General features: G+C 44.5%; 1 protein-coding gene across 4 annotated transcripts in view; it reads left to right on the plus strand.

Moving 5' to 3' along the window:
- Window positions 1-23,412, plus strand: part of GARNL3 (GTPase activating Rap/RanGAP domain like 3) — a 162,105-nt gene that overhangs the window by 9,226 nt on the left and 129,467 nt on the right. The window contains exons 1-2 of one of the 4 annotated variants that reach the window (XM_044926346.2): window positions 9,693-9,733; window positions 10,082-10,252. The exons of 1 other annotated variant lie outside the window; for it this stretch is intronic. In XM_044926346.2, the coding sequence (XP_044782281.2) occupies window positions 9,708-9,733; window positions 10,082-10,252 (197 nt within the window). In that variant the 5' untranslated portion in view covers window positions 9,693-9,707. Of the gene's footprint in view, window positions 1-9,692; window positions 9,734-10,081; window positions 10,253-23,412 lie in introns of those variants that run through there. 2 more of the 4 variants (XM_025262352.3, XM_025262354.3) reach the window with 2 other exon arrangements.

Raw genomic sequence — 23,412 nt, forward strand, 5'->3', positions numbered from 1 at the left:
GAGTGGTTAAATTATGCTTACTAAGTTTAGCCACAGTGAGAAAAGAGCCCTACATAGACAGAAGATTCTGAATTACAAATAGAAAACATATTTTTCACTTTCCCAAATACTGCTTCCTACAGAGTGACTTCCTTATTAGTAATGCATAGAGCCCACGCCTTGTGAGAACAAATTTGATTCCAAGACAAATGCTTTCTTATTCCTGAAGATGGCTTTCTAGGCCAAGACAGAATCAAAAAAGAACAATTATCCATTATGCATTTGCTTGCCTCCTTTTCTTCTTCCTTATGTTTCCCCTGACTCTTAGATTTTTTTTTTTTTCAGGAGAACTTTTTTTTCCAGGTAGTATAAACAAGCATTTTAATGTGAGTTGTTTTCACAGCCTTTGTTCCTCTATATTATGTCATTATTCTTTTTGTTTATGTCAGCCCCTTAAGTATTTAATCACAAATAAATCTGCCACTGTCAGTTTTCTTTTGGAAAAACAGCAGTCTTCCTGGGAAAGGCTATTAAGAGCTGTCTTGTATCGGGTTGACATAATGAGCTCTTAGGGCCAACAGACGAAAATTAATTTTCATATTATGTCTGTTCCCCTAAGAGAAGGGAAAAAACAACTTTTATTATTCACTAAAGAGTTTAAGTTAATATAAACCAGCTTCCTTTCTTGGAGGAAAACAATAGTCAAATTAGTTTTGCTTTGGAGGGTTAATATGAGAAATTATATTTGGTTGTCTGGTTTCCAGAGCTGAAGATCTGAACAGAGATGAAGTCTGACAAACAGTGCTATAGGAAAATTAGGAGATTTGGCCTGTACAGTGAGGCTCACTGCTGGTTTTCCTGGGGAAAAAAATTCTGAAGCAGTACGCAAGTTAGAGATGTTGTAAAGTATAAACCACACATCTGGTTGTCTCCAGAGCCAGGATCTTAGAGGACAGGAAGCAAATATAAGTTAGCAATGAGGTGTGACTGCCCAAGGAGGTGTATGCAGAAGGCTGTTTGCTGTAGGATTGCTTGTAAAAGTGGGGGGAAAAAGTCCATCAGGAATGTGTCAGTACAATACTAATCATCTGTTAAAAAGATTGATTCCTATCTGCATTCTGACTTGGAAAGATAACTACGATGTTCGTAGTTATTTAGTGAAAAGGAATAAGTAGCTTCTAGTAATAGCAAGTATGTAAAATTACATATGGAATTTCAGATTTTCTAGTAGCCAGATTTTACTTATGTGTTTATTTATGGCCGCACTGGGTTTTTTGTTGCTGTGCAAGGACTTTCTCTGGTTATGGCAAGCAAGGGCTCCTCTTGAGGTGCGTGGTCTTCTCATTGTGGTGTCTTCTCTTGTTACGGAGCATGGGCTCTAGGTGCATGGGCTTCAGTAGTTGTGGCTCAAGGGCTTCATTGCTCCTCGGTATGCGGAATCTTCAGAGAAAGCGATGGCACCCCACTCCAGCACTCTTGCCTGGAAAATCCCATGGATGGGGGAGCCTGGTAGGCTGCAGTCCATGGGGTTGCTAAAAGTCAGACACAACTGAGTGACTTCACTTTCACTTTTCACTTTCATGCATTGGAGAAGGAAATGGCAACCCACTCCAGTGTTCTTGCCTGGAGAATCCCAGGGATGGGGGAGCCTGGTGGGCTGCCGTCTATGGGGTTACACAGAGTCGGACATGACTGAAGTGATTTAGCAGCAGCAGCATGCAGAATCTTCCTGGACCAGGGATTAAATTTGTGTCCCCTACCTTGGCAGGCAGACTCTTATCCACTGTACCACCAGGGAAATCCAGTAGTAGCCATATTTTAAAAGGTAAAAAAATAATAATAATAAAATTTAATTTCAGTAACTTATTTGATTTAACTCAGTATACCCCAGATATTACCATTTTAACATATACTCATTATTAAAAATAATTAAGGTAATTTCCTTTTCTTTTCAGTACTGTGTTTGAAATCTGGTGTGTATTTTATGCTTCAGCATTTTAGTTCAGAGCGGCCACATTTTAAGTGCTCCAGAGCCGTGCGTGGTTTGTGCGTGCCTTATTGGACAGTGCAGATGTGGACCCTCAGGTAGGAAAGCTGTGAAAGAATGCATCAAGGTTTTTGTTTTGTTCTGTGAATCGCAGAGAAATAGGGAAAGGTAAAGACATTGTGAGAAAAATGTGTGGAATACCAGGAGATTTTAGGAAAAGGGAATCGATAAACAAACTTTATTAGTGAGAAGGATGACTCTTGATTTGATGGACTTAGCTTAACTGTTCACATAAGCCCCAAATAAAAGTTAGATTTTGAGACTTATATGTGAAACCACTGTGTAGCATGGCTACACGATCTAATTTAATTTGGGGGAAGGAGGAAATTAGTGTAAATAAATAGTTTTAAAAAACAGAAAGAGGTTATGATTTTTCTGTGTCAAAAGTTGCTGCTGGGTCATCCACTGAAGAGCCAGGAATTGACCATTGGCTTAGCATCATGTGGGTCACAGGTGGCCTTTGACAAGAACTGCTTCCTTAGAACAGTGAGGGTGAAAGTTGCACTGGACTGGCTTCAAGAGACAATGAAAGGACAGAACTGGAAACAATGAGCCCAGTCAACTCTTTGCAGGGCCGGAGGGGGTGTGAATTGAAACTGTTTGTTTTTTTTGTTTTGGTGTGTTCTGCTTTTGTTTAATATTTATGTCTGGTGGGAATGATCCAGTAAAGAAAAAAAGATTTTTGGGCGGGGGTGGGGGGGAGGTGTTTTACTTGAAAAAGAGAAAATTCACAGAGGATATAATAGCTGCCCTCTCACATTTGAAAGGATATAATATGTATGGATGTAAGAGTTGGACTGTAAAGAAAGCTGAGCGCTGAAGAATTGATGCTTTTGAACTGTGGTGTTGGAGAAGACTCTTGAGAGTCCCTTGGACTGCAAGGAAGTCCAACTAGTCCATCCTAAAGGAGATCAGTCCTGAGTGTTCATTGGAACGACTGATGCTGAAGCTGAAACTCCAATACTTTGACCACCTCATGCAAAGAGCTGACTCATTTGAAAAGACCATGATGCTGGGAAAGATTGAGGGCAGGAGGAGAAGGGGACGACAGAGGATAAGATGGTTGGATGGCATCACCCATTCGATGGACATGAGTTGGGTAAACTCTAGGAGTTGGTGATGGACAGGGAGGCCTGGCATGCTATGGTTCATGAGGTCACGGAGAGTTGGACACGATTGAGCAACTGAACTGACTGAACTGAATATGAACAAGGAATTAGGCCCTCTCTCTGCATGACCCGGGGCTAGACCTAAAACCACAGTGGGTACAAGGGATAATAAAACAGACTGGATTCAATACACAAATCCACTGGCCAGTGCAGCCTAAACTAACATGATGACCTCAAGATGTAGTAAAGTTTTTATTGTGGAGACATTAAACCATCTATCCGTTAGCCTGTGTGTGTGCTCAGTTGCTTCAGTCATTTCCAACTCTTTGTGACCCTATGGACTGACTGTAGCCCACCAGGCTCCTCTGTCCATGGGATTCTCCAGGCAAGAGTAATGGAATGGGTTGCCATTACCTTCTCCAGGGGATCTTCCTGACCCGGGGATGAAGCTTTCCTCTTATGTCTCCTGCATTGGCAGGCGGATTCTTTACCACTAGTGCTACCTGGGGAGCCTGGGAAGCAAGCCCATAGGATAGACTGGTATTTCTCAACTCTTCTGTGATTTCGGTACACTTCCGGATACAACAGTTTTTGGTGACACACCTGGAAAAGGCTGAAGACAACATGAAGCAAGTTGCGGGGAGTGATCACAGAGTCATTGCTCCAGAGTAGCAGTGACTTTAGAAGTGTCCACAGTTAGTGCGTGTTCTTTTGGTTGCCCTTTAGCACCTCTTTGCTGATTGGAGCAGAAAGACCTAGTGCTGTGAGCAAGCTCTCTTTTAAATTCTCAAGGCCAAATGCCTATGTTTTCCCTTCAAAGTACATAGTCTCTTTTTCTTGTCCACTGGAGATTGTACCACTGCTCCCACCTGAAGACTGTGCATACTCTGCACTCTGCACAGGGTCACATGAACTGTTAAGCTCAAAACCCAGTGAGACACACATCACTATATAAGGCCTATCGGTCAGTAATCTGTTGCAGACAACAGAACCCACTCCACCTGGTAGAAGCAGAATGAGATTTAATAGCAATACAGGAAATTAAGTGCTTACAGACTTGTTGGCAGGGCCGGAGAGCAGACTCTAGCCTGAGCTCCCAGGCACAACTCCTGTCCCCAAAACCATTGTGCTCTGCAATGACCAGGGAGGCTGCCACTGCATAACAAGAAGGTGATCCATCAAGAAGCAGCTGCCACCAAAGCCAGCAGCAGAACCAACTCGGCTTTGATCCCCAAAGCCACCCCTGCTCCCTCAGAAACCCAGAGAGTCAAGATGCTGCTGACTCTAGGACCACAACAGCTCTGTCATGATCTCCCAAAGCAAGCTGGTGCCCTGTGTCCTCTCTTTTCATCTGCCCAGCTCCGATCAATCTCTCACGAGTGCCTCTGATTTAGAGTGTGGACTCTAAATCACATCCAGAACCCTAAACTGCCAAGCAGGTTAGGAAATTTTGTCTCAGCCCTCCAACTTTTGCGAGTTGTTCTGAAGTATCTGCCACCGACAGCATCTTTCTTCAATCACAGCAAACATAAATAAGACACACTGATCCAAAGTTGGTAGTACACACTGGTGTGCTGCTGCGTAGCTGGCATGCCAGTCTTGGAGCCGTTTTAGTGGGCGAGAAGGTAAAACTGGGAAATCAAGCCTCAAATGACTTTACAACCGTTAAATGTCAGTGATTCCATAGTTTTAATACAAATGAAAGCTAGGACATAAATTCCTGTCTCACATTTTATGACCAGAGAGAAAAGTGCCTTTAGAAGCGCTGCCAGCCATTAAGGCTTTCCTAGCATCAGTGCCATACATCAGGCCTGGTTGATGCCTGGCAGATGGATTCCTTTTGCTCCCTGCACTTGTCACAGTCCTCATGGACCAGCTGCCTGTCAGAGATGGATAAAGAAATAGAGCAGGTCCCACAGCGCTCTGACCGGGGCCACCGGTGACCTCATTCAAAAAGAGCCAAAACAGCCCCATGAAGTCTCTCTATTTCGAATGAACTCGTTCCACATATTTTTACATTTTCTCATAGCCACATATTCATTCAACATGTATTTTTCGAGCCCTTCTCTGTGCTAGGCACTCGGGGTACACCATGAACAAGGCAGATGGGGCCCTGTTCTCATGGAGCTAACATTTAGTGGGGGGAGGGGTGGGAGGCAGACAGGGTACCAGTAGCTGGGATGACTCCCAGGGCACTGAGTGCTGCAGAGGAAGAAAGTGGCAAGATGGGGAGTGACTGTGTGAGAGGAGACAGTTTCCTTCGGGATAGAAGTCTCCTCGGGGCCCCCAGCTCTGTGGGAATTACTGCTCCTTTGGCTGCGGAGCCAGCTCAGACCCCAAAAGTTGATCATGGTTTTCCGATAAGCAAGAATGAAGACGTGCTTGGTTAAGGTTGTCTTCAGCCAACAATCTGAACGGGAAATAAGATACAAGATCAAGAACGTAAGGGAAGGACTTCCCTGGCAGTCCAGTGGGTAAGACTTCGCCTTCCAGTGTGGGTGAGGCAGTTTCAATCTCTGGTCCGATCCCTGGTCAGGAAGCTAAGATCCTGTATGCTTCCTAGCCAAAACCCCAAAACATGAAACAGAAACAATATTGTAACAAATTCAATAAAGACTTTTAAAATGGCCCAGATGGAAAAAATAAATAAATAGAATACAAGGAGTATGTGTGGCTTCCAGAAGTTTCCCATGTTCCTTGTGGAATTATGGGTGCAGCTGAGGGACCCATGCAGCCTGCACCAAAGGAGCTGTCATCCCTGTGGAAGGAGCCAGAACTGAGATGCTGTTGCCTTGTGTGCCACGTTGCTGCCTTCAGGGGTCCACCTCCCAGCGTATGAAACAGAACTCGTGCCACAGTTGTGTTGGATGGCATCACCGACTCAATGGGCATGAGTTTGAGCAAGCTCTGGGAGATGGCGAAGGGAAGCCTGGCAGGCTGCAGTCCATGGGGTCGCAAAGATTCAGACACAACTGAGCGACTGAACAACAACAGCAATCCCTTTAGACTCATGATACGGATGCCTGAATCATCCTGAGGGCTTGGGAGTCACAGAGGAGAAGACTGTAAGCTGTGTGCATCTGAGGACCATCCCCAGTCCAGGAAGAAAGCACACACATACACAGGCCCCACACAGGAGATTTGCTCACAGGCACCCTCATTTCCTCCCCTTCAGGCCCACTTCCCTCCCAGAAAGCACCTCCACACTGTGAATCAACCCTTTTCCTGCCACAGTCTGGGATTTTTACTAGAACCTTGAAAAGTCTGTCTATGGTATCATCTGATCTTTTGTTTTGAGTTCTTACTGTCTCTCTCTCTTTTTTTTTTTTTTTTTTTAGAAAACCAAGCTATTGTTATGTTTCCTTTGATTTCTATTAAAAAAAAAATCTCATCTATACTCTCATCTGTCTTTTATAAACCTCTTTTCACAGGTCCTGTGCTAGTTTTTTCCTGCATGTTTATCTTGGGTAGAAGCACCTCTGTCTGGGTCTGCATTTACCCACTGATAATATGGGTAGATTAACCTTGACCCCTGCTTCTCTGAGCGATGGTGCATCTTCTCTTTCAGAGCTGGCGCTGGAGGTCTGGTTTTGATGTTTCTTGGGAAGTGGGAAGGGGACAGAGGCAATGGGGACATGCTGTCTGGTTTTACTCTCTCCCCACCCTGTCCTCCTGTCTGCAGAGTCCCCTGTGCCTGTGGTATATGTGACCTCATGGCAGGTCTTCCCTTGAATGTTCAGCTCTCCATCCCCTACTCACTTCAGGGCAAACAGGCTCCTCCAAAGAGGGCCTAGGTCAGTGGGGTTCCCCATGATTCACGGGCCTTCGTTTAGTAGGCTCAAATATACTTGGGTAATATCTTTTGAGAGGTTCAAATGGCTCTTAAGATGTTCTCTTCCTTCTCTCCTTCAGCCTTTCCTCAGATTAGGCCGCCACTTCTTGTTAGAAAGCTGGGCCCGTGAAAAAGAAAAAAGAACAAACATCTTCTGCCCAGTGCTGCTCATGCTTCCGGGCCTCATGCCTCCGGATCAGGCACTGTCGGCCTTTAGAACGTTCTTGCCCATACAGCAGATCTTCAGAATTACAGCATGGAGTTTCTCCCTTCTCTTGTTCCAGTAGGTTTTCTTCTGTGTATTGGGCTATTTTTGCTCATTTCCATGGGTTCCAAGGAGTTATGCAGATGAGCACTGCCTCTGCCATCTTTCCAAGAAGTTCTTCCTCTGCTGAATATTTTAAATAGTGAGACAAGAAAGATAAAATAAGTCAGACGATTAAGAGGAACGTACATTTTTTTAAATTAGAAAATTAAGACTAGAAAAGATAACAGAAATGAGGGAAAGGATTAAAATTAACAGTGGTGAGACAGCATCTGAACAGTTAAACAATGAAGCTAAAAAATTAGATGAGAGTATAAAAAAAGAACTCAAAAACTCAAAGAGTAAAGTTAGGCAAAAAGACAAAATTAAACAGTGGAAAAGGTTTAAAAGAACGAACATTTAAGTGTTTCTAAACATAATTTTAAAGATGAAAGTGATAGACATGCTAAAACAATGAAAAAATCTTAGTATTTAAAGATTAAAAGAATATAATCAACATAGGAGGTATTTCCTTCTGTAATGTTCCATGTTAAAGATGTATCTGTATTTACTGATTTACAAAGATATCCAAGACTGGATTAGAGAGAAGAGCAAATTACAGAGCGCTATTATAGTCTCAGTACATATGTCACATAAAAGTTGCGAATATGTAGACAGAGGAGTGATGGGAATCATACCAAACTGAACTGGGAGAGGTAAGGGATCGGAAGTAGGGGTGTCATGCATACCATCAGATCCCTTCACCATTTCTGGAATCTTCTCCCCTCCCCTCTTCAGTGCACTTTTGCCCTAACACCCACACCTGGGTGGCCACCCTTCCTAGATGGGCTACCCTCGCGCTTACTGCAGCTGCTCTGCCCACCTGTGCAGAGAGCACCACGTGCCTGGAGTTTACAGCCCCCACCCCGCGACCCAGGGCCCTCAGCTCCTCGTCGCAGGTGGGACAGCTCTGATGCATAACCGACCTCAAGCAGATTGAAAAGCCAGCTCTGTATGTGATTTTACATTTTCTAGCCACATTAAAATCCATACACTTTATCTTCAACATGTAGTCAACATAAAAATTATTGAGACAGTCTGCATCCTTTTTTATTCGTACTAAGTCTTCAAAGTCCAGTGTGTGTTTTACATGCGCATGTCTTGCTTTCCCTGCCTGCATTTCCTCGCTCGGTGGTCACATGTGGCACGATGCTACCGCATGGGACAGCCTGCTTCCATTTGAGTTGAAGCTGTTCCTTCACAGGACTTCGCCTGACAATGAAACCTCACCTCCCCATCGGGCTTCCTTCACTCCCTTATCGGTTTCTTAAAGGAGCACTCTCTTTCCTTTTTAAAAAAAACCTTGCATAATTGAGAAAGGAACATTTTCTTAATAAATCTTTTGCATACAACTGTTATTTTTGTAATTTAGAAAAATCTATAGAGGGTTCAAAGAAAAACTGTGCCTCTCACCCAGAACCCTGCTTCGTCATTTGTTTGTTTGTTTATTGCTAAAGCAGCCATAACCCCTAGGACTCTGGGTTTTGGAAGACTTGAGGTACCAGTGAGTAAAGAATAACTGACAACAAACATACCAGAACCTTCCCTCCTTGCTATTTGTCGTACGTGGAAGGCTTGAGCATTTCGTGTCTGTCGAGCTGCTTCCAAGATAAGTGGCCTGAAGCCAGCTAGGGTAAGATTATCTAGCAGTCTGGGTCAGGTATGCAGCTTGTGTTCTCAGACCCAGGCAAGGTGATGGGGGGAGCTGGGTCATCACTTATAAACCTGGCAAGAGTGACTTTTTTTTCTTTTGCAACATGCCTGCAGCCTATAATTGGTACCACTGTAGCAGCTTGGGAGTGGGTAGTGCCCATCTGGCTCCAGGCTGTGTGGAGTCACCTCTCTTGGCATCTAAACCCGGCAGCAGGATGGGGGCTCCCTGTCAGAGGCCTCTTCCTCACTAATGAGACCACCAAGGCTCTTGTCTTTTGCCTCATCACAGCGTTTATTGAGAAGACAGTATAAAGAGTCCCTTTTGACATAAGTGTTAGCTAAGATTGATTTTTATTTTTACATTTCCAAGTAGTTGGATTTTCTTTGCTTTGGATTTGTGTGTCACTTTAGGTAGAGATGAGGAAAGAATGCTGTTGATTGGCTCAGAAAATAATTCCAATCAGAAAAAGCGGGATGCTTACATTTCCTAACAAAGCTGCCCTCTTTTGTCCCAGAATCACCTTCCCACCTTCCTCACTCTGTCACCGGAGAAATAAACAGGCTTGTTTCAGCAATGCATTTCTCAATTTCTTCCCATAAACCATCCATTTGTTAATTCAACAAGCGGTTACTGCTTACTTCGTCTATGCCATTACTCTTGAAATGTGACTTTGGTCCTTTTGACTACAGTGTTGCTGCCAGCATAGGCTCTTTTTATGGCTCTTTTTGGCTGTTTTAATTGGAAGCTGGGAGATAAACCAGGCACTCCTGGACTAAACACCGATGGCTATGAGGTCCATCCTCTGCAGGTACTCCAGACCGAGCTTTCCCTTCCCCAGCGGATGCTGCCTTTTTCTAAATTAGTCTGTGATGGTTCACATACTCACTGTCCTCCTTGTACCTTCGACTCCACTGCCTGGGAGTGTGGAGGCCTCCACTCATTGCTAAGGGATGTGATAGGATTTGGATGGTTCTACGGCCGTGATGTCACAGTGTGCAGTAAGGGTATGGTGCAGTCTTGGTGGGGCACCTGGATCTTGGGAATGTCTTGTCTTCACCCCTTATTACTGATGGGCTGGCCCCCAGGGAGGGAACAGGCCAGCACTGGCCCGTGTTCTTCTCTGTCCTCAGTGCCTTTCCCAACCCCTCTGCTTCAGTACAGCACTGCAGCTTCCAGGCCCCCTGATGGACCCTCTGACGAAAGGGCCCTACGGGAATCAGATGGCACAGACCCTCATGTGGAAAGCCAAGTCCTCTCTGTCCTTTGGCATCCAGCCCCTGCAGACGTGGCCGACTAAAGACCCTGAAGTAGAGGCCCAGGTCAACCTGTAAGTAAGTAAGAGAAGCATCATCTCAGTTGAGGCTCATGCTCACTCTAGCTTGAAACCCTAATGCTCAGGAAGAAAATTATCTTTGGGGGGATGAGTATGGAGGGAGAGGGGAGTGGATATTTGATTGGGAGATTTCATTTCTGTTTCTTAATGGTGCCTTATATGCATTTGTGTATTTACTTAGCCATGATCATTGAACACCTACTCTGGCCAGGCCTTGTGTCAGGCATGGCAGGCAAAATAGATTCAGCTCCTGTTCTCAGTGGATTTATAGCTCATAGAACAGATCGTCATTAATCAAATAATCACACAAATAAATTGTGACAAGTGCAATGAAATGTGGCACCTTGATTCAATAAACATTTACAGGATGTCCTCAGTGTGCCAGCAACATACTCAGGATATGAGGAAATAAGATATCTCCTCACCTGTGGATATCAAATAGTATCTAGAAGGGGGAAATTCCAATTATTATTCAGAAGAAATGATAATAATAACTATGTTAAAACTAATATATTAATAGATTCTAGGTCCCAGAGGGTGGTAACTATGTTTTATTAAATTTACTCCTGAGTCCCCAGGGCTTTGTTAGGGTGTACACTATTTGCTGGATGAATGAATAAGTAATGAATGAAGAAGAGGATACTACAACACAGGGGTGCTTAGCTTTCCAGGGGAATCAAAGGCAACTAGCTGCAACAATATGATTGCCTTAAGAACAAGAGATACTTCATCGATTCCATGCAACAAAAATTATCAATGCTTACTGTACCTGGTGCTTTTGCGAGCCTAAATTCCACTGAGGGTCATGGATCAGAATCACCTATCAGGCTTAAGAAATAGCTGATGCCTGAGGCCCACCCCAGAGATTCTGACCCAGGGACAGCCTTTCCAGGAAGGCAGGAAAGTAACCAAATATTAATAACTCCATTGCCACTAGAAAAGGAGCATGTAGAAAGTGCTACAGGAGGAAGGAATCTGTTGGAGGACAGGGAGGAAAATGAGAAGCAGTTGCACTTAGCCAGTCAGGATGACCGGCAGCCAGGCAGGAAAAGGAAAGAAAGCCACTTGAAACAGAGGAAACTGAAGAGCAAAGGCTCGGATCCGTGGAAATGGGTCCCAGCAGTGTTGACAGGCATTAAACTAGTGGTTCTCAAACCAGTGGTTCTGCAACCCTGGCTGCACAAAGTCAGCCTGGGAGCTCTGAAACAGAAAGCCGACACATTCTACCCAAGATTCGCAAGTCAGGGTGGGACACAGATACCAATATTTTATATAGCTCCCCAGGGAATTCTCATATGCAGCAAATGTTGAGAAATGTTAAGTGTAACATCAGTTACATTTAACATCAGTACAGTTCAGTCGCTCAGTCGTGTCCGACTCTTTGCAACCTCATGAACCGCAGCACGCCAGGCCTCCCTGTCCATCACCGACTCCTGGAGTTCACCCAAACCCATGTCCATTGAGTCGGTGATGCCATCCAACCATCTCATCCTCTTGTCATCGCCTTCTCCTCCTGCCCCCAATCTTTCCTAGCATAAATAAATACAAAATAGCTATGAAGCAACTTATATGCCTAGCTAAAGTGAAAGTGAAAGTCGCTCAGTCATGTCTGACTCTTTGCAACCCTGTGGACTATACACTCCATGGAACTCTCCAGGCAAGAATACTGGAGTGGGTAGCCTTTCCCTCCTCCAGGGGATCTTCCCAACCCAGATATCGAACCCAGGTCTCCCACATTGCAGGCGGATTCTTTCCCAGCAGAGCCACAAGGGAAAACCAAGAAGATTGGAGTGGGTAGCCTATCCCTTCTCCAGGGGATCTTCCTGACCGAGGAATGGAACCAGGGTCTCCTGCATTGCAGGTGGATTCTTTACCAACTGGGCTATCAGGGAAGCCCTGAGGGGTATAAATTTTTAGATCTCAGGCAATGGGGAGCCACTGATAGCTTGCATGATTTTAAGTGACAATACAGTTTGAAATAGACAAAGTTCACAGTTCAGTTCAGTTCAGTCACTCAGTCATGTCCAACTCTTTTCGACCCCATGAATTGCAGCATGCCAGGCCTCCCTGTCCATCACCAACTCCCGGAGTTCACTCAAACTCAGGTTCATCGGGTCAGTGATGCCATCCAGCCATCTCATCCTCTGTTGTCCCCTTCTCCTCCTGCCTCCAATCCCTCCCAGCATCAGAGTCTTTTCCAACGAGTCAACTCTTCGCATGAGGTGGCCAAAGTAGTGGAGTTTCAGCTTTAACATCAGTCCTTCCAAAGAACACCCAGGACTGATCTCCTTTAGGATGGACTGGTTGGATCTCCTTGCAGTTCAAGGAACTCTCAAGAGTCTTCTCCAACACCACAGTTCAAAAGCATCAATTCTTCGGCACTCAGCTTTCTTCATAGTCCAACTCTCACATCCATACATGACCACTGGAAAAACCATAGCCTTGACTAGACGGACCTTTGTTGGCAAAGTAATGTCTCTGCTTTTTAATATGCTATCTAAGTTGGTCATAACTTTCCTTCCAAGGAGTAACAGGGTTTGGATAAATTCAGGATTGCTAGTTCTGCAGTGGGTTCTTCCAGGAAATCAGAGAAGTCTGGAGTCACTGCTGGCTTTTCAGAGCTGCCCCCATTCTTTCCACAGTGGCCCCGTAGGTCCATTTATGAGAATGTGCGAAATGAATGTCACCTTGACTGTAAACTGAAATCTAAAATTTCAGTGAACGCTGAATTATTTGACCAAAATGCTCCTGTTTCTTGGGAGGTGGCTGGTAACTAGCGTCCAGGCAGGCCCAGCGCTCTACGCTGGAGAGCAGGGAAACCTGGGCTTCATCAGCCAAAGGTGAGATGGGGGGAATGCCGCTCTTCCTTCCTCCCAAGCTCCAGGCCAGAGTCACAGCCCTCAAAGTGAACCCTGCGGTGGGCGCTGCTTTTGTCTATACTACAAGCCCCACAGTACACCGAGCGGATGACGTAGTCAAAGGGGCGAGCAGAGCTGCCGGGAAGCCTATGAGATGCAGCGGCCGCAGCCCGAGGAGGGGCCTTCCGGGATCTATTGGAGAACACGTTTAGGGGTGGGACCAGGTCCTGGTGATTGGCGGCCGCAGGGCTGGCGAAACTGCAGCGGGAACGGGGAGGGCGGGGTTTGGCTGCACCCCAGATTCAGGGGCGTCAGGGCTGGACTCAGTGGGAGCCAGATGTTGGGTTTTCTGGAAAACGAACTAGAGAGATGTGTCTTTAAGAATTGCTGCCATTCTACGGGCCGTTCATTCACTAACTCATTCATTCAACAGATTTACTGGCTACCTGTGCCAGGCACTTGTGCAGACATACCAAATGCGTTTTCTCTTTTTAGTCTTCACCAAAAAATCCGACGAGGTAACTACTGCTGGCTCCATCTTACAGATGAGGAAGCCAAGGTCCAAAAGAGTTAGAAACACGTGTTCAGAACACACACTGCTCTGTAAGTGATGGAGCAGAGATTTGCACCTGTCTAGTCCCAGTGCCACTCTCCTAACCTCAGCTGTGCAAGTAAGAGCAAAGTGTTTATGGCATGTCAGTGTCCACAGGGTATCTTGCTTCTGTGGAGTGAAGAATACAGCAGGACCTGACTGCACATCAGTAAAGCTGACCAAGCACAAAGTTGAGCCTTATGTGAGGTACCATGGTTATACAAGGCCTGCTTTCTGCCAGAAAGTATTCTGATCTCTTTGTTGTTGTTCACTCTCTTCAGTCATATTGGACTCTTTCCAAACCCATGGACGGTAGCACACCAGGCTTTCCTGTCCTTCACTCTCTCCCAGAGTTGGCTCAAACTTATCTCCATTGAGTCGATTATGCCTTCCAACCATCTCATTCTCTGTCGTCCCCTTCTCTTGCCCCCAGTCTTTCCAATGAGGGAAAACATCAGGGTCTTTTACAATGAGTTGATGCTTCGCATCAGGTGGCCAAAGTATTGGAGCTTCAGCTTCAGCATCAGTCCTTCCAATGAATATTCAGGACTGATTTCCTTTAGGATTGACTGGTTTGATCTCCTTGCAGTCCAAGGGACTCTCAAGAGTCTTCTCCAACACCACAATTCGAAAGCATCAGTTCTTTGGCACTCAGCATTCTTTATAGTCCAACTTTCACATCTGTACATGACTACCGGAAAAACCATAGCTTTGACTATATGGACCTTTGTCATTAATGTGACATCTCAGCTTTTTAATATACTGTCTAGGTTTGTCATAGCTTTTCTTCTAAGGAGCAAATGTCTTTTAATTTCATGACTGCAACACCGTCCACAGTGATTTTGAAGCCTAAGAAAAAAAGTCTGTCATTGTTTCCACTTTTCCTCCATCTGTTTGCTGTGAAGTGATGGGACTGGATGCCATGATCTTAATTTTTTGAATGTTGAGTTTTAAGCCAGCTCTTTCACTCTTTTCTTTGACTTTCATCAAAAGGCTCTTTAGTCCTCTTTGCCTTCTGCCATTAGAGTAGTATCATCTGCATATCTGAGGTTATTGATATTTCTCCCTACAGTCTTATTCCAATTTGTGCTTCATCCAGCCTGGCACTTCACATGATGTACTCTGCATATAAGTTAAATAAGCAGCATGGCAATATATAGCCTTGACAAACTCCTTTCCCAATTTGGAACCAGTCCATTGTCCGGTTGTAACTGTTGCTTCTTGACCTGCATAGAGGTTTCTCAGGAAATAGGTAGGTAGTCTGGTATTCCCATCTCTTGAAGAATTTTCCACAGTTTGTTGTGATCCACAAAATCAAAGGCTTTAGTGTAGTCAATGAAGCAGATGTTTTTCTGGAATTCTCTTGCTTTTTCTGTGATCCAGTGGATGTTGGCAATTTGATCTCTGGTTCCTCTGCCTTATCTAAATCTAGCTTGTACATCTAGAAGTTCTCAGTTCATGTATTATTGAAGTCTAGCTTGAAGGATTTTGAACATTACCCTGCTAGCATGTGAAATGAGTCCAATTGTAGAGTACATTCTTTGGCATTGCTTTTCTTTGGGATTGGAATGAAAACTTGACCTTTTCTAGCCCTGTGGCCACTGTTGAGTTTCCCAAATTTTATGGCATATTGAGTGCAGCACTTTCACAGCATCATCTTTTAGGATTTGAAATAGCTCAGCTGGAATTCCATCACCTCCACTAGCTTTGTTCATAGTAATGCTTCCTAAGGCCCACTTGACTTCACACTCCAGGATGTCTTGACTTCACACATCCTGGATGTCACCAGGATGCCTAGGTGAGTGATCACAAATCAACTTACTGAGCACCTGTGTGCTGCTCTGGGCCTTGTTCTAGGCACTGGGCATGCAGAGGGAGCATCTCCTTCCAGATTAAGCTGAGGCTTGTGGAAGTGCTGTTACCTAGGGAAGTCCAAGGAGATTTCTCAGCGGAGGGACTACTTAAAGGATGAGACCTTTACCAGGCAGAAGCTAGGGAGGCGTTCCCAGACAGAGGGGACCATCTGTGCAAAGGCCAGCAGCATTAAAGCACTCAAGATTTGAGGGGAGCCACAAACAGTCTGGTCTGGCTGGTGCTTCTTGGGGAGTGGTGAGCAATGAGCCTGGGATGGCAGACAAAAGCCAAGTCACTGGGCAGTGGGGGGCTTAACCTCCTTGCTAGGAAGTTTGGTCTTTACTCTCTTAGCTAGAGCAGAGTATGATCAGATTTGCATACTGAAACAATTACTGGTATCAGTGGGCAGCTAGATTGCAGAAGAAAAATGTTGGCAGCTGGGAGACCTATCGGAGTGGCCGGGTAAGAGATATTAAGTGTTCTGATGAGTGGCAGGAACAATGGGATTGGGTTAAGGAATAATTAAGAGGAAAGTTAGAGTGGACTTGGTAAATGCATGAGGGGTGAGGTGAGGAAGTGACCCTCAGAGTTTTGACTCTGGCAGCTCAGTGATGGTCTTGCCCTTAAAGAGAAGGTCTTGAGATGAGGCAGCATAAAATCTGAGACAGAATGAGACAGAGATCATTAGATACTGCTGTTGGGGCAGGCTACAATGATATGTGAACCGAGAACTTCTAGTTCTGAGGAGGGATATAATTACATCTTTAGAGGCAGGAAGTTATTAGAAGAGTCTTCTTAGAGTAAAGTGAAGTGGATCTTGAAAAAGGAGGAGAACCTTCCTTCTTTCCTTTTTCTTGAATAGATTTTAATCAGCAGAGGTAGAAGGGTGTTCTGGATGGCCAGATCCTGATTTGCCACTTGTATGGCAAAGTAGTAGGAAGTCTGGAAAGTCAGACGGGGGGACATATTGTGAAAGGTGTTGTACTTAATCCCAGGACAGTGGGACACTGAGTGGTTTTTGAGACAGACAAGTGATGGTTTGGGCTCTGATTTTTAAAAGTTAATTTCACTGATGTGTGCAGTGAGGAGGCCAAGAAACCACCTAAGAGATGAACTGTGGAGGGGCTTGGTTGTAAGTGACAGAAACCCATCTCAAAATAGTTTAGGTATAAAAGGAGAATGTGTGGGTTCATGTGACCAAACTAGGGAAAGGGACAGATCGTGCCTCAGGGTCAACTGGATCCAGGAACAGTCAGTCCACACCCTCAAGCTCCCACTCCTTAGCCTGTTTTCTTTCTGCCTGTTGACCTCCATGTCTCCTACCATCCATGAGTTTTCACCACTGCAGTGAGTACGATCTTGGGCAGCGTAAGGTATGTTCTCAGACTTGTAACTTGAGAGGACACATCTTCCCCACTGACATACGTATGAAAGTGAAAGTGTCAGTCAGTCATGTCTGACCCTTTGTGACCCCATAGACTAGCCCCCCAGGCTCCTCTGTCAATGGAATTCCCCAGGCAAGGAAACTAGAGTGGGTTCCCATTGCCTTCTCCAGGCAATCTTCCCGACTCAGGGATAGAAGCCGGGTTTCCTGCATTGTAGGCAGATTCTTTACCATCTGAGCCATCAGGAAAGCCCTGGTATATACCTATGGCTGATTCATGTTGCTATATGGCATGTTGTATGTATGCTGATGCATGTTGATGTATACATGTTGATGTACAGCAGAAACCAACACAATATTGTAAAGCAATTATCCTTCAATTAAAAATAAATTAACTAAAAAATATATTTTCCCTTCAGTTAGAGGAACCCTGGGAAAGGACTTGAGTTTTCCAGCCTGGGTCACATTTCCATTCCTAGTTCTGGGGGAATGTCTGTTACCAGGGGCAGAGGAGGCAGTTCTTGCTTCCCTGGTGAGCAGTGGGAGGGCTCAGGAAGTAGAAAAACATAATTTGAAGGGGTCAGAAAAGCCAGAGGGGCAGTTTCAAAAAGGAGAGTGCTCTCTGACCAATCACAAAAATAACTTAGGAAGTTTTTTAAAAAATATGGATCGTGGAACTGATTAAATTAGAATCCTTAGTGGTGGGACCCAGGCCTGGGGCTGAAGGTGTTGAATGTAACAGAAAGTTTGAAGATCAAAACGATATCTTCTGTTGAGTTTGATGATTCAGGAAGCCATGGGGCGCCTCTGAGAAAGTGGTTTCAGCTGGGAAGGGAGGGCAGAGGCACACAACAAGTCTCTCTGCATCCTCGTGTCTCCTCATTCATAACCCCATTTCAGGGCTGTGTCCGACCCTACAAGAAGCAAAGTCAGTCAGTTTAGTTGCTCAGTCATGTCTGATGCTTTGCAACCCATGGACTGCAGCATGCCAGGCTTCCCTGTCCATCACCAACTCCCAAAGCTTGCTCAAATTCATGTCCATTGAGTCGGTGATGCCATCCAACCATCTCATCCTCTATCGTCCTCTTCTCCTCCTTCCTTCAATCTTTCCCAGCATCATGTTCTTTTTCAGTGAGTTCTTCTCATCAGGTGGCCAGAGTATTGGAGCTTCAGGTTCAGCATCGGTCCTTCCAGTGAATATTCAGGACTGATTTCCTTTAGGATTGACCTGTTTGATCTCCTTGCAATCCGAAAGACTCTTAAGAGTCTTCTCCAACACCACAGTTCAAAAGCATCAATTCTTGGGTGCTCAGCTTTCTTTATGGTCCAACTCACATCCATACATAGACACAGATGCCTCTCACAGGCCGGATGCCTCTCACTGGTGGATGTGAGGTAGGGAGGGTTCCAGCTTCGGCCTCCAGGCCTCCGCCGCTGCTGTGTCTAGTACCACCACCAATACTGCCGCCTCCGTTGGAGCTTCTTATTTCTAAAATGGCACCCCTGGACTAGGACAAGTACGTGGAGATAGTGCGGCTATGCAAATACCTACCGGAGAAGGACTTGAAGCGGCTTTGTGACTACGTTTGTGACCTCCTCTTGGAAAAGGAGCCCGTATCAACACCAGTAACAAGAGGCACAGTCTCTTCGTTAGCTCAATACATTAGGAAAAGACAAAGGAAACCTATAGAAAAGATGGTTATTCAGGGCCATTCTGCCTTAAAAGGATGTCAACCAGGAGCTGAGGGAAGAAAGTTTGAAGAGTTTTTAATCCTATCTGACTTATCTGCCCACTCTTTAAAAAAAAATTTTATTTATTTCTTTATGTGGTTGCCTTGGGTCTTAGTTGCAGCATGTGGGATCTAGTTCACTGACCAGGGATAGAACCTGGCCCCCCTGCATTGATTGGGAGCTTGGTAATCTTAGCCACTGGACCACCAGGGAAGTCCCTGCCTATTTTTTGTTTAAACCATCAGTCCTTCCTATGGTTAGTTACAATATCCTAGCAACAAGTGGATTTTTTTAAAAGTACAATTCAGATTCATTTCCATCACTAGGCTGTATTAGCAGTGGTTTACTTGTTGATCTTTTGGAGAAAGTTGTCGTGTTTGAAAGGGTTTATAATCAAGGCCGGAGAAGGCAATGGCACCCCACTCCAGTACTCTTGCCTGGAAAATCCATGGACAGAGGAGCCTGGTAGGCTGCAGTCCATGGGGTCGCTAAGAGTCGGGAACGACTGAGCGACTTCACTTTCACTTTTCACTTTTATGCATTGGAGAAGGAAATGGCAACCCACTCCAGTGTTCTTGCCTGGAGAATCCCAGGGACGGGGAAGCCTGGTGGGCTGCTGTCTCTGGGGTCTCACAGAGTTGGACACGACTGAAGCGACTTAGCAGCAGCAGCATAATCAAGGCATTATACAAATTTAGGCAATTTCATATTTAAACATGGGAAGGTCCCCTGGAGGAGGGCGTGGCAACCCACTCGTGTATTCTTGCCTGGAGAACCCCATGGACAGAGGAGCCTGATGGGCTACAGTCCATGCAGTCGCAGAGTCAGAGACAACTGAGCAACTAACCACAGTACATATTTAAACACTCTAAAATAGCTTTCAAAAGCTATTTAAAACCTAGTTTGCTCCTGAATAAAAGTCTACTTGGTTTAAAAACACAGAGCTGGAGAGAAAGCCTCTGGGTTTAAATGAGGGGAAGAAGTAGGAAGCCCAGGTGGCTGTTGGTCTTGGCCACATTTGCCAGTGAAACTCCAACAATAAGGAAATTGATGTTTCAATTTCCATTTGCCTGACTCCTGTCACTAATTTTCAACTGATTCCAAATACAGAGAAGAGAGCAGTTTGATTTATTAAAAGCCTCCTAAAGCTCAGACAATTGTGAGGCAGGCTAGGATTTGTATGGGTCTGGCTAGAAGGAGGTTTTATTGATTTATTTTTAAAATTTCTTGTTCTTCTTGGTCTTTACAAAGTGTCTGACACATAGAAAGTGCTCACTAAATATTTGTTGGGTAAGTTAAAGGTTATACTTTGGCCACCTGATGTGAAAAACTGACTCATTTGAAAAGACCCTGATGCTGGGAAAGATTGAAGGCGGGAGGAGAAGGGGACGACAGAGGATGAGATGGTTGGATGGCAGCACCGACTCAATGGACATGAGTTTGAGTAAAGTCTGGGAGTTGGTGATGGACAGGGAGGCCTGGAGTGCTGCAGTCCATGGGGTTGCAAAGAGTCAGGCACGACTGAGTGACTGAACCAAACTGAAGTTAAAGGTAATAGAACAAAGATGCCAATTAGGAGCTTTCTGCAATGATGAAGGTCTAAGCTAAAGCAGAGAAAGGAAATGAAAAGGAGAAGGAGTAACAAAGGACTATGAGACATGGTATAATTCTGGAAATATCCTCAAGTGCAAAATGGCATGTACAGGTTATGCATTGCAGTTTTTTAGTAGCAGCCAAAGGTTTAAAACCATTTACCTAGGAAACTGGTTAAATAAAATATGGTGTGTCTACTCAGTGGAATAGTATGTAGCCAAAAGAAAAAATTACAGGGGCTCTTTTGGTACTGATTTGGAAAGCTTGCCAAGGTACATTAAATGAAAAAATAACAAAAAGAATGGAATTGTGAATGGTTTACTACTGATGTATTTACCAAAGGCAAAAAGGAATATATGTTTTTCTTTCTTTGTAAGTGCACACAGCATCTCTGGCAGACACACACCAAACAGTAGAGGCTACTGGTGGGGAGAGGCAACGGGAGAGGGGGGTGGGGCCAAGAGGGAGGAGACGAGGGACTTTCTCCTGTATGGCCCTTTGGACTCTGTGAATTTTGAAGGAAGTGAGTTTATCTCTTCAAAGAATGACATATAGAGTACCAGGTTAAGCTCCCTGTGACAACCTAGATGGGTGGGATGGGGTGAGGAGTGGGAGGGAGGATTAAGAGGAAGGGGATATATGTATACTTATATATGTATACTTATGACTGATTGACATTGTAGTGTGGCAGAAACCAACACAACACTGTAAAGCAATTATCCTCCAAATAAAAATAAATTTTAAAAAGGACACCAAAAATATGCATGACTAAAATTTTTAAAAATAATGAAATACAAATGCACACATACAAACATGCACCAGTCAAAAGCAACACTGTGCAGGCCTGTACCGGGGCTTGGAGACTGATTAGATGTTGGATATGGGGGAAAATCTGGGTGATGACCCTGAACTTGAACCTCAAGTGACTAGGAAGAACATGGCAGTGCTGCTGACCGAGATGTGAGTGAGGAGTGGGAGTGAGGGTGCCTGGGGTCATGTTATGTTTTAGGGGCTCCCAGGGCGTTCACAGAACCACGTCCAGCAGTTGGAAGTCAGAACTTGCAGTTGGAAAAAAAGTTTTGAGTTGGAGATTTGGTTTGGGTTAGCATAGAGGCAGTATTTGAAGGTGCAGGAGTAGTGAGGTCCCCAGGGAGGTGAGTGACTCAAATGGAAGGGAGACGAATGTGGGTCTTCACCTTTCAAGGGTGGCTTAAGGTTCAGCTCTGCTTTGCTGCTCTGTGTGATCTAAGTCAGGGAGGAGTATGGTGTCCCTCTGCTAGGATGTCCTGGTCCTTTTCTGGGAACGGAAGCTGAACCACTGAGCCCCACATCCCCTGGAGGAACAATCACTAACAGCAATCATTTTTCCTCAAGGAGGTTATGCCATTACTAAAAATTTTATTCCTTCGACTATTCACATTTTCTATTCTTTCAAATTTTACAGTCCTCAAGGGCCAGCAACCCATTTTTGGTGCTCACCTCATCTCGAAGTACAGTACAGTACACCATGAGGGCACACTATAAATAGTGGTAGATAGTAGGACTCTTTTTAATCATTGCTTATAAGAAGCAGAAGGAAATAGTTCAGGCTGCCGTGCCCTAAATTCACCTAAACTAACCCTCATTTTTATAAATCCCATTTGGCTTTGGATGGAGGCTGGTTGTTTTCCTGTCATCTCCTATATTAACAAATGTTCTTGGTTAAAATCCTTTTGCCTTCTATATTTCTGTGAATTTGGTCTATCTATTATTTTGTTTTCTGTGAAGAACATTCCACCCCCCCACCCTCTCCACTCTCTCATCCTTGGTCTCAAAGTCTCATTTTTGTAGACTGTCTCAGGATCAGAGTACCTTGGTGAAGTTAACATTTTAGAAAATCTTTCACAAATATAGTTTGACCTTAAAAACACAGAGTAAGCTGCTTTTCTTCCAGCACATGGTCTGAATGTATCTGGAGAAAAACAGAGCACAAGTAAGTATGGAGTAGCCACCTGATGCGAAGTCAGCTTGTTGGAAAATACCCTGATGCTGGGAAAGATTGAAGGGGACGGCAAAGAATGAGATGGTTTGATAGCATCACCGACTCAATGGACATGAATGTGAGCAAATTTCAGGGATAGTGGAGAATAGAAGAGCCTGATGTACTACAGTCTGTGGGGTCACAAAGAATCAGACATGACTGACTAAATAACAAGGGACCTAAATTGGTCCTAAAAATTAGAATAAAATATAGAGGTCATTTAAAAAGCAGTGGGGGGAGCCTTCCCCCTCTCCTAGGTTATTTCAAGGGAAAATTCAGTCAGTTCCACAAGCATTTACCTTTACATTTGAGACTAAGAATTTTTCACATATTGATAGGGGCTATAAAGCAGATCAAGATCAAAAATGCCACTTTGGCATAAAGATTATTTTGAGCTGAAGGAAGCTGAGAAAAGGCAGATATAGGAAGAACTGTCTGCCCTCCCCCATCTGCCTAAAAGCAGGGCATTAATTTCTCTATGTGAAGGTACCCCCTCCCCTCTCTTTACGAAGAGGAGGAGAACAGCCCTTGCTACCAGAGACAGAGACTGCACAAAGGTGAGTCTACATAAACAAACCTTTCTAAGTAACCCTATCTATCATTGCTTTCCCCCATGTGGCTCCCTTCCCATGACTAACCCTCCCAGAATCCCCAAATTTGGCCCCCTTTTTTATGTCTAGTCACTTCTCCACAATTTATTGCCCTTTGTTTAAATGGTATATGAGTCTCTGAGTCTAACTGCTATTTGGGGTTTTCTTTTCTGTGCAGCCCTTGTGCATGTAAAATTAGAAATAAAATTTGTATGCCTTTTCTTCTGTTCATCTGTCTTTTGTCAACTTAATTCACAGGCATCAGCTACAGAACATAGAAGAGTAAAAGGAAAGTTTTTCTTCCCTAACTGCTATTTCTTAAAGTTAGAGCATTTTTGATCACAAGAGAGCCTAGCTTATCTCTGGATTTCCACAAAAAGACTTTTTTTTTCTTCTTCATGTTGTTCAAATGCACATACCTTCTTGCTAATGAAAGACATGGATGCACAATCTCTGTTTCTTCAAGTAGTTGTTGTGCTCAGACTATTCACCATGCTAATGTGTGTTTTCTCTTTAAATCCAACAGCTCCAT

This window comes from Bubalus bubalis, chromosome 12, assembly GCF_019923935.1.
Source record: "Bubalus bubalis isolate 160015118507 breed Murrah chromosome 12, NDDB_SH_1, whole genome shotgun sequence".
Classification (NCBI taxonomy): domain Eukaryota; kingdom Metazoa; phylum Chordata; class Mammalia; order Artiodactyla; family Bovidae; genus Bubalus; species Bubalus bubalis.